The 16,412-nt window shown below is 39.9% G+C and overlaps 1 protein-coding gene across 13 annotated transcripts in view; it reads right to left on the reverse strand.

Annotated features, from left to right (window-relative positions):
• Positions 1-294: 294 nt before the first annotated feature.
• The window catches only part of SCAPER (S-phase cyclin A associated protein in the ER), a 556,007-nt gene continuing 539,889 nt past the window's right edge, over positions 295-16,412 (reverse strand). For all 13 annotated transcript variants that reach the window (XM_063699056.1, XM_063699058.1, XM_063699055.1 and 10 more), the window contains 3 exons: positions 6,017-6,208; positions 3,317-3,368; positions 295-835 (listed from right to left, as the gene is read on the reverse strand). In XM_063699056.1, coding sequence (XP_063555126.1) covers positions 732-835; positions 3,317-3,368; positions 6,017-6,208 — 348 coding nt within the window. In that variant the 3' untranslated portion in view covers positions 295-731. The remainder of the gene's footprint in view (positions 836-3,316; positions 3,369-6,016; positions 6,209-16,412) is intronic.

Consider the following 16,412-nt stretch of genomic DNA (forward strand, 5'->3'; position numbering starts at 1 on the left):
GCGACTTTCTGTGTGACTTTTACTTCAGCGTTGCTTCATTTCACAACCATGTGAGAAAATACTCTAGGGTGATTCACTAGGACACATCTTTTTTATCACTAATTTTTCCTTAGGAGAGTAATTTCAGCTCGGCAATGCCAAGAGAGGATTATCTGCTAGCAGAGTTCGGGCAGACCAATGAATACAATGCCCTAAGTTGATTTCAAATAGCCCCCAAACATATTATGTAGTCAGAATGTAAAAGTGTTGCAAATATCTTTACCGTAGACCTTAAAAAGTTAAATTTAGAGCAGGTAAACTTTAATTAAGTCTTTATTTAAGATACTTCAAGAGCTGGAGTTAACATTTTTCTTTCAGATTCGTATTTCCTTAACATGAAAAGTCAACAATGAAAACAGAATAAGTTACTTTATTACAAGAACAAAACAGACTTGCTAATTTTATGTCTCCTTTCACCCATATTACAAATGCAAAGTATATATTATCATAAGATGGAAATTACCAAACTCCAAGATACTCTGCATAAATGAAATAAACTCAACTTGCAAAATTAGCAAGTAGAACATTCAAGTATCTACAGTCATTATAAATAGTGTAAAGTACATGCCATATCTACAGTGTGGGAAGAGTATAAACATGTGAAAATGAGTTCTTAAGGAACAATTAGAATGTTTGTTTGAACAATTTAAAATATTAACAAGGGTACTCAAATACAGAATCAACCAAAACATTTATTTTTTCTCTTTTTTCAAGAAAAACTGTCGAGCTTCTTCCCAGGCCTGCTGAGGAAATCTGTTAGCCAGCTCAAGATAGTCTTGGGAACCAAGGCATTTCCCTGAGAGGGGGAAAAAAGAGAAAAAAGTTAAATAAAAGAGGGTTAAATTCTTTGAAGATTCATAAATTAAACTTATTTTGATATCTGAGTATAAAATGGAGATATCCACTTCAAATAAACCATGACACATTTTAGGTAAATAAGGTGATTGATCTATGTGTATCAATCTATCTGTAGTATAAAATATATGACATATATTTTAACCACAATCCAGTTTGTCCTTTAACATATTCAGACATTAACCCCTATATAAATTACAAAAAGATGTTTTTGGACTCCACAATGAGAAAAAAATTAGCAACCAGGCAAGCACGGTGGTGCGCGCCTGTAGTCCGAGCTATTTGGAAGGCTGAAGTCGGGGGAATGCTTGAGCCCAGGAGTTAGAGGCTATAGTTTGCTATGATCGCACCTGTGAGTAGCCATTGCACTCCAGGATAGGCAACATAGAGAGACCCTGTCTCAAAAAAAAAAAAAAAAAAAAGAACAAACTAAAATGACAGTCCTATATTCTATCCTTAAGTTAGCCATGAAAGGGGAAAACTGTATGTAAATGATGACGTTTTCTGAAAGTCTATTTAACTTAAAACATAAATGTAGTTTTAAGTATATCTTTAAAATTATTCAAATATAGCACAGCCTATCTAACAAAGCAGTAGGAATGAATGATAGGAGCTTTACTGGCCAGTGACATAGGTAAAGTAAACAATTGCGGCTAGACAGGCAGTAGGTATTTGAAAACCAAAATTCTTCCTGGGCAATAGGAATGTGGTATTACCAAGAGCTGCTTTTATATTTAAAGGTGTACCTGGACAATGAACTCAAAATATCTTGAGACATTTTATGAGGACTTAATCTAGGCAAAAGGGGAACAAATACCCAAGGTGCAAACTGGCAACTTAGTGAGGCATCATCATTAAAAAAAAATCAAGCAACATATTATGAGCTGTCATTAACATAGTGATGACCCTTTCTGAGCAAAGGAGAGACCAATTCCCCCTTTGCTGTTCTGTGGGTTAAGCCTACTGTAACTGGGGGAAAGCATGAAAATCAGGGAAGATGGTCCCTTGGAAAAGAAAGAAGGTTGAGACTTCCACAGGCCTCAGTCCACCAAGCAGACAGAGGCAGCTTCTGGGACTGTGTCTTCCAGACAATGTAACAAATTGTGACTCATCTTTATGATCAGGAGAAAGAGTAAGAAAAAAATGCTTATACTTCTTAGTGGCAAACAAAACAAAACAAAACTGCTGTACAATTGAAAATAAATACATTAGATTTTTCTAAGCATTTTAATTTATTCAAAATGAAATTGTTTTGTAAGAACAGTAACACATTTTGCTGATTCCTCCCCAGGTATCCTCCAGTAGTTAAAACAAAACAAAACAAAAAAAGGGCTGTGACTGGGTCAGGGCAGAACTGAACTTGCAGACTAATTCTTGCTCAGACAAATGGTACCGACAAGGATGTGGACTTGAATTTCTGAAAAGTTGCATAGCTTTCTGTTTAACTTTTCTGGGTGCCTGAGTCAATAAAACGTCTTTTTTTTTTCTTTTCATGATATTGTAATAGCTTTAGTTATATTTTCTTCTGTGCACTTTTCAACACCTGTCCACTGTAGAGGACTTTTTGTGTGTGTGTGTGTGTGAAAGAGTCCAAGGTAACACCCCCACCCCCACCAAGTAAGGGTTTCTTGGTGGGTGCCCTAAAGGGTCCTGCTGGGAGTGTACCTCTAAATGGCCACTTTAAAGACTATCAAACTAATGGAAGAATTGAAGAAGATCTGGATTAGGGTCTCATTCATCAGAGATGCTGTCATAACACCCAAAGAGCAACTTGTACTTCAATTACAGTCTGGGTAGCAGAATATTTAAAAAAGTAAAAATGCGGTAAAAATTCTACATCTCTTAACTCTGATCACAGCAAACACCCCAGCAGGAATGCTATAGGAAAAAAAAACAACTTGTAAATCTTTTGCCCTGGACTTTGCCAATTAGATGACTTTTTCTCCATGTAAAACAATTATTTTCAAAACAAAAGTTCAACTACTTGAACTTGGGGGGAAATTGTGGGCTACTATTACTGATAACTTTATTCTGAACATGGATAAGGAACCAAACCTATGTGATTTCAGCATTTATGTGAGAAATGTGGGCCAGTATTAATGATCTGGCTCCTGTATTACAAAGCGGCTCTTTAGTAATTATTTACCATTTAATATATCTTGCATGAGATGATTATAAATTATACAAAGATATTTGTGCTTTTCTTTTACTCCCATAGATTTCTATACATATTTGGATGCATTCATGCTTCATGACAAAATCGATTTCTTTACTTACTGAAATATACTTGGTATCTGAATCTCAAATATTTTTAGGTTATGTATAAAATTTTACATATAATGTAACAGTTCCAGAGGAAAGGATAAGAAAGATGTCCATTTGGCTAACAAACACATGAAATTTAATTTCAATAGAGACATACCTTTGGGTTGGTAAGGCTGGTTTTCCGCTTGACCTGGAGTCTGTGCCAAATCCTGTATGAGGAGAGAAAAGTGTTTTTCTATCAATGCTATGAACAGAGAATTTCACTAAGGGTGGCTTTAAATATACTTCTGATTCATGCAGCCACTTTTGTATGAGTATTTTGGGGCCCAAATATAAACGCTGAAGAAACTGATGGTACGTAGTGCAGGTTCTCATAAATAGTAATGACTTACATCTTGCTAAATTATCACCAGGGGACAACTTGCTGCCTACTTTGGAAATTACAACTTTTTATCTAATAAACTAAAATTTAAGCCAAATTTACTATCTTAAAATATCAACAGGTTTTGATCATTTTTTTAAAAAGTACAAATATGAAAGCCCTATGTATTCTGCAGCTAAATCTTAAAGTCTGGTAATTTTGCATGTAGATGGAAAATGAAAAATGTAATATAAAATATGTAAATCTTCAGAAACCTAAGACAACCAGCTGCTATTTTAATATCATTTTCTAGTAACTCAGTTATAATGTAACACATAGAGACCTTGAGGAACCACATTATAAACTAAAATCCTATCTATATTCATTCTCTTGAGCACATTTATAGAAAAAAACTTGATTTAACTCTACAAGTCTAATATGCTATCTGAAATAAACAATACAAGAAATTTTTTTTAGCATTTACAAAATTTATGTTACAGATTTTTTTTGTAATAGAGAAAGGTAGACTTAGTACTTTGTGATCAATATCAGATAAACACAAGAAATATATATAATCTTTAGATCCTGATATCATTTGTATCATTATAAGTCATTGTCTATGCAGTTGAAAACATAAGGAACTAAGCTGATACAGATGTGAAATTGGTTTCGCTCAAACATCACTGTCTTTGTTGAGGCCTCTCTGCCCACATCATAAAAACCTGCACATCATCTCCCTGAAGTCCCTAGCTCCTTTTCCTGCCTTACTTTTCTCCACAGCACTTATTGCCATAGCACTTAGCATAGTATCTGACATACTATTTGTTTTACTAATTTTTTTTTTTTGTCTTTTGCTTGACTCTTCTCCACTTTAATGAAAGATCTGTGAAGGCAGGAATTTTTATCTGTTTTATTTGTTGCTGTATTTGCAGTGCCCAGCACACCTTACACACTCAAAAATTACCTGTTCAATAAAAGAATGAATAATCTGAATTTAGAAAGAGCACACTCTTAAAATTATCCATAATGTATTTGTATTTTCTTTTCTTTTTTTTTTTTGATGGAGTCTCGCTCTGTCACTCAGCTTGAAGTTCAGTGGCATGATCTTGGCTCACTGCAACCTCTGCCTCCCAGGTTCAAGCTACTCTCCTGCCTCAGCCTTACGAGTAGCTGGGATTACAGGTGCCCACAGAGACGGGGTTTTACTATGTTGGCCAGGCTGGTCTCAAACTCCTGACCTCAAGTGATCTGCTCACCCCGGCCTCCCAAAGTGCTCGGATTACAGATGTGAGCCACCACACCTGGCCCATAATGTATTTTCTATTTAATTTAATCCTAAGGCTCTAAAAATATATGAAGAATCCTAAGTGTTGATATGATGTTATATACTGTAAAATTTTCTTAAGATATTAACTATAAGACAGTTTTTGAAATCCATATTTGTAGATCTAAATATCTAATTTAACTTTTTTTTCAGAAAATAAAACGTAGATTCAAACAGAACAATTAAGCCGAAAACAAAACTTTTCTAACATAATTGATCTAGTTGCGTTTATTAATTATCTAATACAGGATAGTTTGGAAAACATAAACTTTGAAATGTTGTCTAAGATGAAGAGGGCTCGGGGAACTCCTTAGCCATCCTCTAGTTCCCAGCCAGCTGGGTACTGTCATATCCTTTTGACAGAGATAGATGTATATTCACCAGAATATGGAAGAATACTAATACAGAACTCTGCTTTCTGTTTCATTATTCTGAAGACCAGAAAGTACTGTCTACTCATCACATGTGTGTCATGGAGCAAAAACACATCTTATGGTGGAATATGTGAAAGAAATGGGAGATTTTCAGCAAATAATGCTCTACAATGACAAAAAGAAATTCACAGGATGAGTTAGTAGCAAATGTTAAAGCATAGTCAACTTGGTTTTTCAGCTGACTGAGTTAATTTAGATGTGGAAATAGTACTTTGCTATGGCACTAATTCTGATTCTAGCCCTACAGAATTTAAAATATAAGGCTGTACTTAAAAGTTGTTTTACATTAAAAAAATCAATATAACAGGTTTTTATTTTACACATATATGAAAATCATTTAAAAATGTACAAATAAACTAATTTTAATTCATCTTTCTTCAGTAATTATCTATTTCCTATAGTTAGAATAAAAGCAAGATAAATACAATAGTTAAAGCCTTAAAGAAGTCTGGCAGTCTTTTAAAAACATTTCCTGAGTACGGGTTACCATTTCATTAACTAGAAAAGTATCCTTCCTTTGAAATCCTCCAAGTAGAAATTATACAACATCCAATCGCAGTTCCAGTAATATTTCAGAAACTATGCTGATATTTTAGAAATCAATTTTGGAGCACATAAATATGTGAAGATTTTAAAAGGTAGTATGGAAGGCAAAAATAAACAGCTGGCTTACTTTTACATTTCTGTCGCATTAGTTTACACATAAAGCTAGACAATTACGCATAATGTAGAAGGTACCTGAATGAAAGTGGCCAGTAAAACACAGCTCATCTCTTGCTCCAGAATGATCTTGTTTTGACGGTTGTTGTAACAAGCAGCGATAAGTGAAGGGAACAGTACTTTGATCAGCCGTGGGTCACTGAAATACTGGAAGGGCAACTGGCAGAGCTTCTGCAGCACTGTGGGGTGGCGGCCGGACTGCACGATCACCTGAAATGGAAGAGCAGCCCAGGTCAGCTGCCGAAACGCCCCAGCCTGTCCCTCACCCGCCTGCACAGTGTCGGCTAGCACCATGGAAAACATGCTGAAGGAGTGTAAAGAAAAAGACTCCTGAGTCCGTACCAGAGCTTAATTTAAGTGATACTCGAAAAGAGCAGAAAAAAAAAAAAATCTCATTTCCCAACTTAAGGAAAAGATCCTGAAAGTTTTGCACTCATTTAAAAGTTATTATAATCCACGATTAAAAGTGTAGCTGCCACGGAGTAAGGACGCCTATGAAATGGATTCAGAATGCACATTGCTTTAACAAAGTGCTCCCCACACCCCCTTAAAGCAGAGTAGTCATATTCCTTAAAACCTGCAAAGAGTTCACTCACAAGAAAGTAAGGCCCTGCCCACTGCAGTCTTCCCTTAGCTTAGCTCACTGAATACACTCAATGCAGACAGATCTATTCTGTATGCAGGCAGGTCCAAGAAAGAAAAGGTAATTCTAAGGAAAATGGGAACAGTTTCAAAAAAAGTTATAGGCTCCAAAAGACCTTTCTCCAATCTATACTTCTTATCTTTGTTTCCATCAGTGCCACTGAGTCTAAAAGGAGAACTGTTTAGATAAATGAGACTGTTGTCTTGAAGCAGTCTTAAGTTTACAACTGTGTACATTTAAAGAAATAGGGCAATGCAACGAATGGGCTTGCAGGGAAGCCCTCTTAATTTACTCCCTAGGCCTCCATGATAAACTAAGAAATGTCAAAATTAGATCTGTTTCAAGTAACCTTGATTAGACAGTTCTAATATGAAAGAGCTGGGTGACCCAAAGCCCACTTCGTGGTATAGGAGGAAGCTCCTAGAAGGTTGGGAACACTGTAAACCTAAGGTCAGAACTGTAAATTGTACTTGGAAAAACACAATTTTACAGGTACACACCCAGACAGGACTACATTCAAATTAAAACCAGAAGGAAAGAATGAAACAGCAGAGGCAGGAGAAACATAAATTACAGGGATTTACAAGTTTTCAAAGTACTTTTAACAATACTTTAAGAACACACTCTCAGATGATAATGCAGTTTAGTTTAAGAACAAAATCAACAAAGTAATAGTTCACATATTTTCGTTCAATAGCTAAAATGACATCAAAAGCCTTTAGAGACTGTTGATAGGGACTTGTTAATACCTTCAAATCCAGAAGGAATTTTAAAGACTTGCACTGTGTGACAATTCAGCACATGGCTATGTGCTGCCATTTCTGACTCTGGCTGAGAAGAATATGCCCTATCATTTACTTTATTGATAAAGGCATTTACTTAAATCTTTATTTTAACTATTAGCTGCAAATTTTGTAACACAGCCAAATGTTCCCCACATTAGAGTTTATGATGATATGATTATTAGAAGTCTTCTTTTTTTTTCCCCTCCTTGGACAAAAATTAAGAACAAGTTTTTTCTTTAGATCTTCATTGTTAAAACGCTATTATTGGAAGATTTGCTAATTGAAAAATATTACACTGGCCAGCCTGGCTGGCACAGGTACAATGTTAAAGACAACTCCTGGTGCCTGGCATATCAGCACAGAACATGAAGAGCTTAACTGGAACTTACTCCATTTGGGCTCCTGAACCTCACTGGAGTGAGGCAGAGCCCCTTAGGGACCTGTTGGTTCCCTCAAGGAACAGAGCTAGTTATCAGCTGCCGTTTACAGAGCGAGTTTACAGAGATGACCAGCAGTGCAGTGAGATGACTTGCCAGAAGCCATTACTTTTAAATCCCTGGATTGCAGAAGATGCAAATGGATGTACGCAGTTTGGTTACCATGGAGTTCTAAGGAGCTTTACCCATTGGACCACCTATGACAGGACTTAACCAGGCTACAGGTAAGGAGTCTACTAGGACTGATGAGAACCCCCAACCCTACCACCCCATGGCTTGGTTATGAGCCAGAATGGGACATCTAGTCTATGCTGTCTTTCCAACCACATTTTAGACATTATGGAGACAGGATCAGGAGGTTCAGGAAGGGGCCAGCCCACAGCACTAACAACACTCAGTGGGCTAATTCAGGTGGGCTTGTGGCACAGAGGGTGGCAGTCTGATGTCATGAGCACAGATGAACCGTTAGCTGAATTGGACTAAGCACTACCCTTTGGGGCAGGGGGCAGGGCTGGAAATGCAAACAGCCTGACCTTAATGATCAGGGTTTTGAGTAGGGTTGTCTTGAGAGGGTTGTCTGAGGGGCTTTTTGAAAGATGTGGAGATGAGAGCAGGGCTCAGTTTTATTTCATCCCACCATTCACTCTTAGGCCTTAGGTGGTAAAATGTCACTTGGACTGCTTGAGCTTTCCAAAGTCAGTGGAGTCATTGTGGGATATGAGAGTCTTGCTCAATGAACAAAATACGCATAATTAAGAGACATCTCAGATTTACACTATGGTGTTCTCTCCATTTGCCTTACTGATGGAGCTGTTACTAAGTCAATAACTGTTGGTCTGTCACCTTTGTCCAGACAAAGGGCTGCCCATAAGTCCTAAGGCAGGCACCACTGTGAGCCTGGCCAGCCACCTGCCTCATCTTTCAGAGTGCACAAGGCCAACACAAACATAAAGGGGCTTCCCACAGAGCTTCCTTCCAGAGCACTGCACCAATGGCAGGGAATGGACTACCTGTAGATTTCTTTGGTGGCCACACTCATCAGCCAGAGAGAGCAAGTAGGGAGCATGCATGGCCTCAATAGTAATGAGAAGCAGTCTTTCAAATATGATGCCCACCTTCAGACGCAGAGTAGGGCTCTGAGGAAATCAACGGAATTTCCAACAACATTCAGATCAAAAGACATTGAAATGGAACCTTGTTCCTGGATGTGATTCTTAAATAGGTGCTAACTAAAGAGCTAGGAGATCTGGGTTCTTGTATTTATTTACCAACTGGCTTTGTGACCCTAGGCAAATTGCTCCATTGCTCTGGGTTTTAAGGTGGTGAATTTAAAAAGAAGTAACCTTTTTATTGACATCACACACACAAACACACACACACACACACACACACACACCCCTATGGCCACTCACCTACCTTGCTTAGGTGAATAAGCTCAATTTTCACAAAGTGTATACACCGGTGTCACCAAGTACCCAATTAAAAATGAGAAGATGACCCAAAATGCTGCATCTTTAAATATATTCTTTTTGACATACAAATGGCCAACAAGCATATGAAAAAATGCTCAACATCACTAATCATCAGATGAATGCAAATTAAAACCACAATGAGATACCATCTTACACCAATCAGAATGGCTATTATTAAAAAGTCAAAGAATAACAGATGTTGGCGAGGATACAGAGAAAAGAGAACGCTTATACGCTGTTGGTGGGAATGTAAATTAGTACAACTTCTCTGGAAAACAGTATGGAGGTTTCTCAACCGAAAACAGAACTACCAACTGGATATCTACCCAAAGGAAAATAAATCACCATATAAAAAGGATACTCACACGTGTATGTTTATGACAGCACTATTCACAATAGCAAAGAGATGGACTAACCTAAATGTCCATCAACAGATGACTGCATAAAGAAAGTGAGGTATGTATGGGCATATATAAATACACCATAAAATACTACTCAGCCACAAAAAAAATGAAATCATGTCTTTTGCAGCAACATGGATGGATCTGGAGGCCATTATCTTAAGTGAAATATTCAGAAAGTCAAATACCACATGTTTTTGCCTATAAGTGGGAGCTAAATACTGTGTACACATGAACATAGAGAGTGAAAGAACAGAAATGGGAGGGAAAGGTGGGAAAGTGGGAGGGGAGTGAGGAATGAGAAATTACCTGATGGGTACAATGTATACTATTCAGGTGATTGTTACACTAAAAGCCCAGACTTCATCACTATTCAATATGTCCGTGTAACAGAAATACACTTGTACCCCCTAGTTTATTTTTTAAAAAGATGGGAGACACACATAAAAATAAATCAGTAAATAAATATAATATTTCTCACTGAAAATTACATTCCTACATTTTGAATTTGGGACAAATCATATGGAAACTCTTTGACTAAACAGAACACAAGAGAGAGTACTTCAAGGCTTCCTTGGAGCTATTCCTGATCATTCTCTGGAGAGAAGACCGTAGGTGCATAGCTCCCCTTTTGGTCTTCAAACCAGAGGCTAGTGGACACCTGGAAACCATAGGTGAATTTTCAGTGGAGGGAAGAAGTTTATAGATTCAATACAAAACTATCTTAGTTGGCTTGGGCTGCCATAACAGTATACCATAGACTGGGCCACTTAAACAACAGAAACTTATTTTCCACAGTTCTGGAGGCTGCAAGTCTGGTATCAGGGAACCAGCATGGTGGGGTTGGTGAGGGCCTTCCTGGTTTGCAGACAGCTGCCTTCTTGCTATGTGCTCACATGGTCTCTCCTTGGTGAGGGCATTTAGAGAGCGAGATCTCTCCTTTCCTTTTATAAGGCCATCAGTCCTACTGGATTAGGGCACCGCCCTTACAACCTCATTTAATTACCTCCTAAAACCCCTGTCTCGAAATACAACTACATTGCAGGTTAGGGCTTTAACATATGAATTCTGGGAAAAGAGTTCAGTCCATAGCACAATCCTCATCATTTCTCATCAACCTCAGCCGGAATTATGTTCCATTAGAAAGGCTACCATCTCTAACCAGGTGCACTTCAGAGTCAGCTGAGTGGCTTTCCCTGGGCCAGCTGTCTGTCAGTGGCCATAAACCATGAAGCTACAGCTCAAGAGTGCTGGTGTTAGGCAGCCCTGGGCTCTAGGTCTGGCTCTGCCCCCTGATCTGCTATAGTCACTTAACTAATTTGAGCCTTAGAGTGTTTATAAAATGAGGGTAGATGGTAGCCTTCAGGATTTAGATGAGGATCCAATGAGACAGTGTCTGTGACCATAAAGTACAGAACAATGTTAGTTATGAGTGTTTGGTTAGCTGACCAGTTCTGCTGCTCTGAGTCTTCTCCCGCTAGACCTGAAGCCCCCTCCCAGTGTGAGGCTTCCTAAATGCTTTCCATCATCTTGCCCCCCTTCCCATCGCCCCAACCCCATCTCTCCATAAGGACTACTCTTCAGAGCACAGGGTCTGGCAGAGGCAGGCCCCACTCTCTTGCTGGGACTCATCAGCAAGTTTCGTGCCACGTGGGAAGCCATTGCTGAGGTCTCTCCCTGGCCCTGCCTGCACGAGAGAGAGCTGTGCAAACAGTGATGGGGCTGCCAGCCAGGATCTTGCAGTGGCAGAGTAGGAAATCTATTCTGACAGCTCTGAAAAGAAAATCCAGGAAAAGCATGATCCAAGAAATACAGGTAAGTGGTACAAAGAAACAGTGGCTTAACTTACTGTGCATGTGTGTGTTTTGAAGCTGTTGTGTTAGGCTTGTCAACCTGAAAACAGAGCAGGAAGAGCCAAAGCTAACAGGCTGGTGTTGTGGGCTCCTGATTGAGAGCAAGGATGAGCTTCCCTTGAAGCACTTAAGGAAATCCTTAAGCCCAGGAAGTCTTCCCAGGCAGCACAGCCAAAGGCAGCCTTTCTTTTTCAACCCAAAGACATGGCAGCAACTATCACATAACTAAGTATATGTAGCTGAATCCCAAGTTCCAGAAGGGCAGGAACTATGTTTTTGGTATTGAATCCTCCATTGCTCTGCTGGGGGCTAGGCATTGAAGGAGGGCCTCAAAGTTACTGGAATGAATGAAATAAAGTGACAGGGGGCCCCTAGTTAACAAACTAATTGGTGCCTTGCCTTGGGGGAGAATCATACCACATCTTGTCTCATGAAATACAGATGGCATATTTTGGATTGAAGGCTTCAATGGTGTCTACATCACCTTAGGTCTGCACACGAAGTCCTTGAAGAATAGATTTTGTGATAAGCTGTCTCTTACCCTAGAAGGAAATTAGGATTACAATCCTCAGGATCCTGGGCACCAACTCAGGGATCCCTGGTCTGGTTATAAGAGTTCTGGAAAAGCCTCCTCCTTTTGCAGGTATGGGCAACACTGGTGTTTCACTTGGTATGAAGGAATTCAAGGCCTACTAGGACAATGCTTTGCCAAAACCTCAGTTAACACAGCAGAAAACCTGTTACTGGCAGAGATGGTACTCAGTAGACTATAAAGCCCCTCTACCTACATTATCCAAGTCTCTCAACTCTGAAATGGGCAGACAGGGATGACTATACTCTTACAATGGGGAAACTAATGCTCAGAAAGTTCAAGAGAGCTTGTCCTGGGTCCTCCAGCTCGTCATTGGTGGAGCTGGGCTTAGCAATCTCTTATTATTCCGAATGCTAGATTCTTCCTCACCTCAAAGGCCCATCTACGGTCACTGGACTCATGAGCCCATTCCTTCCTGGGCAGAGGGGCTCTCTGTCACTAGGCCTGAACTCACTTCCATGACTGGCTGCCAGCCAGCTTCTTGCATGGCTCTGCCAGCCCGGATGAAGATGAGGATGACATACTGCCATTCAAATCAACAAACCAACTGACATAGATTAAACTAACACAAAAGACTTTTTTTCAAAAACCTATACTCTTCTTGGCTTGGTATCAAATAACCAGTTCTTGGTTATGTGCTGGCTGTGCCAAGGGTTTGTCTCAAATTATCAGATGTAAGAACTTGAAAGAGAGGAAGGGTTGGTGATGGGGCTAGATTCTCAGGAATGAACTGTTGGAACACATGACTCTAAATTAGTACTGTCTTAGGATGGCCATTTATTTGGATGCCTTCTGGAGCAGCCTTGACAGGTTTTGAGTGCCTTGCAAAACTGGTCTTATATTTTTGAAAGAAATGCTATCATGTCAAATATATTTGTAATATTAATACTTGGTGTTACCCAAAATTTAAATTAAAAAAAAAAAAAGGAAAGTGGAGGTGGGATAGTGAGTGATCACGAATCCGGATTAAAAATGCAAATTCTCCTGGAGAGAGTTTGCAGATTTCACATTTGTAAAATGACAATTGTCACATTTACTCCATAAAATTCCAAGGAGTGGCTAGGAGGGCCCATGGAGAGTCTATCACGTTGTATAAATGTAAAACAGCCTGATTCCCTCACCCAGAGGGACCTTTTCCTCCAACTGTGACCACATGGAATTCAGTCAAGAACGTGAAAAGAAGCAAGCAGGCCTTTCAGCAGAGAGATGAGTCCATTCATCAAATATTTGCTGAGCATCTACTCTAGCCAAGCATGGTGTGAGGCACTGGGAATGGAATACTGAACAAATCCTAGACATTCTTGCCTTCACCGCGTGCTCAGTTTTTCCACAAAATCCACACCAGTTACTTACAAGAAAGTCTTCCAAGCTCCAACTCAAATCTACCAAGTCACATTTCAGAAGCAAGTCTAATAAAAGTGGGCTTTCTGGCCTAGAGTAGACTGAAATCAGCAATTAGAAAGGACACTTCTGGTTTAAGTAAATTGACAAGAGGAAGAAGCACCAGCTGACATTAGTAAGTGAAGGCGTGAGAATTAAAATTATTTTAAGCAGACATGAGAATTCAAAAAGTTGCCTAGAATCATTTGGTGTAAAAGTATCTCAACCCTTTTCAGTTGGTCTTGAGAGAGCATTACTGTATTGTAGTAAAATATCTTATTAATTATAACCAATTATCCTTACTTAGTATGCTACACTTTAAAAATCTGCTTCCACATACCTAATAATAGTAATGTGCCTTAACATCGTAGTAGGAACTCATTTCTGAAGGCATCAAAAATACATAATATATTCAGCATAACTGGTTTAAGATGGAAGGAGACATCATAATATTGTAAAAGGGACTGGAAAGTTAATGTTAAACACATTTTTTTTTTTTAGATGGAGTTTCACTGTTTTTGCCCAGGCTGGAGTGCAACGTGCAATCTCTGCTCACTGCAACATCCACCTCCCGGGTTCAAGCGATTCTCCTGCTTCAGCCTCCCGAGTAGCTGGGATTACAGGCACCCACCACCATACCCAGCTAATTTTTGTATTTTTAGTAGAGACGGGGTTTCACCATGTTGGCCAGGCTGGTCTCGAACTCCTGATCTCAGGTGATCCACCCGCCTCGGCCTCCCAAAGTGCTGAGATTACAAGCATGGGCCACCGCGCTCAGCCCACATATTGTTTTTTAAAGGTAAATTTGGTCATGTGAAAAATTCACTTATATGGGAACAGTTTATTCCCTGACCATTCCAAACCATGACACTAAATAATAAAAATAAAGTAGAAAAAGGTCTGTAGTAGTTTCTTGCTCCCTCTTTTTTTTTTTTTTTCAAGATGGAGTCTTGCTCTGTCGCCCAAGCTGGAGTGCAGTGGTGCCATCTTGGCTCACTGCAACCTCTGCCTGCCGGGTTCAAGCAATTCTCCTGCCTCAGCCTCCCGAGCAGCTGGGATTACAGGCAGGTGCCACCACGCCCGGCTAATTTTTTTATCCTTAGTAGAGATGGGGTTTCACCATGTTGGCCAGGCTGGTCTTGAACTCCTGACCTTGTGATCTACTCACCTCGGCCTCCCAAAGTGCTGGGATTACAGGTGTAAGCCACTGCGCTCAGCCCTTGCTCTCTCTCTTTCTCTCTCTTATATAATCTACGTACATAATAGATAAACCCAGGATGTCCTATAGTAAAATTCCCAGCTCTTTAGAACTCACTTATATTCAAGGAAACAGAACAGAAAATGGTCAAGTTCTCTTTTACCTACTTATACTCTGCCTCTTCTGATTTTGCTAAGACCTAAGAGTGATCCTGCATTTTCTCCTTTTTTAGGAGAACTCCATCAGTGGTTTTAGAAAGCTCTCCATATTGTGTTATTTTTATTAGTTGTTTTTTACCCCAGAAGGCCCTCTGGCAAGTTTCTAAACACTTATGTCACTGGGACCCCAGCACTGTGCCTGCCACAGACCAGAAGACAGAACCACATACGGCCCTGCTCCAGATACCAGAGCAGTTGTTCAGGCAAAGACAGACTGCTATGAATCCCCAGTTTCAACAGTCTCAAGGCTGTCTGCTCTGTAAGGATAGTGGTTAAGCCCCCTATATTCACTGCTGTATTCCTAATATTTGGCATAGTGTCTAACACAGTGCCTGGAAAACAACAGGTGTTCATTAACTATCTGGGGAATGAATGACTGAGGACCAAATCCTTACTCCGTGGAGCCTGTACCTACCACACCAGAGCTCTGGGCCTACCCATCCCGGGCCTTCAAGGACTCAGATAACACCATCTTTCTATGTGTGAGAACAGTTAGCTGAGTATTTTGGCCAGCACCCTAACTGGTCCAACAGCCTCTTGGCACAGTACTACAGAGAGGAGGGGTAGGGTAGGGCAGAAGCAGCTTCTTTCTGCTGGCTTTGTAAGCACCTGTCAAAACCTAAGGCCAAATCAGTTCCATTGGTTGGTGTGGTAGGGTGAGTGGTACATGGAGTCAGAAATGTAAATAGTTAAATTTCACCAGGGCAAATTCTTTATGCCTAAGAATTCTTGTTTTACTTTTTCCCTTGTCAGAGACAAGGTGTCCTTAACAGGGGCAAAAATAGGTGTCTAGACATCCAAATTCATTAAAAAAGACAGCAGAGAGAGTTTGTAAATCATTGGAACAAAGAGTATTTTTCTAGCAGAGCAGAAACAAAAGTAGTTGCTGCATTCCTCTCCACAAAACTGGTCCTGCTACAATGCTATAGTAAAAAGGCAGCAGCTGCGGTGGCCAGGCTAGGCCAGTGCAAGAGCCAAGCATCTCTGTCCACATTGCTCTTACCAAGTTTGTCACACCTGGAGACCAGGCCTAGGAGCAATATGACAAGAGGGTCCTTGAGGCCAATGACCTCTATGTGTCATAAAGAATATGGCATGCCCCAAACACACACACCTTGCTTAATCTGATACCTTGGGGTTAGGGTAGGGAGGGTACAGAAGTGGCTTTATTTTAATATCACAGGAGAAAAGTTTAAAGAGTCTATGCATATACATGATCAAGTCAAAATCAGAGCAGAGAAACACAAAGAGTCCTTTGGCTAGCACCGCAAACAAACTCCTGTCCTCCCAGATCTGCTTCTTCCATTAGATGATTTCCAAACTGAGATTAAGTACAGCAGCCTTGGCAGACCATGTGGGAAGTAGGCCCTTTAAGCACTAGCCTTCTTCCTGGTGGTCCCAGGGATCCACTGCTCTCTAGCACCAGCAAAGTGTC

The sequence above is a fragment of the Gorilla gorilla genome, chromosome 16 (assembly GCF_029281585.2).
Source record: "Gorilla gorilla gorilla isolate KB3781 chromosome 16, NHGRI_mGorGor1-v2.1_pri, whole genome shotgun sequence".
Lineage (NCBI taxonomy): Eukaryota > Metazoa > Chordata > Mammalia > Primates > Hominidae > Gorilla > Gorilla gorilla.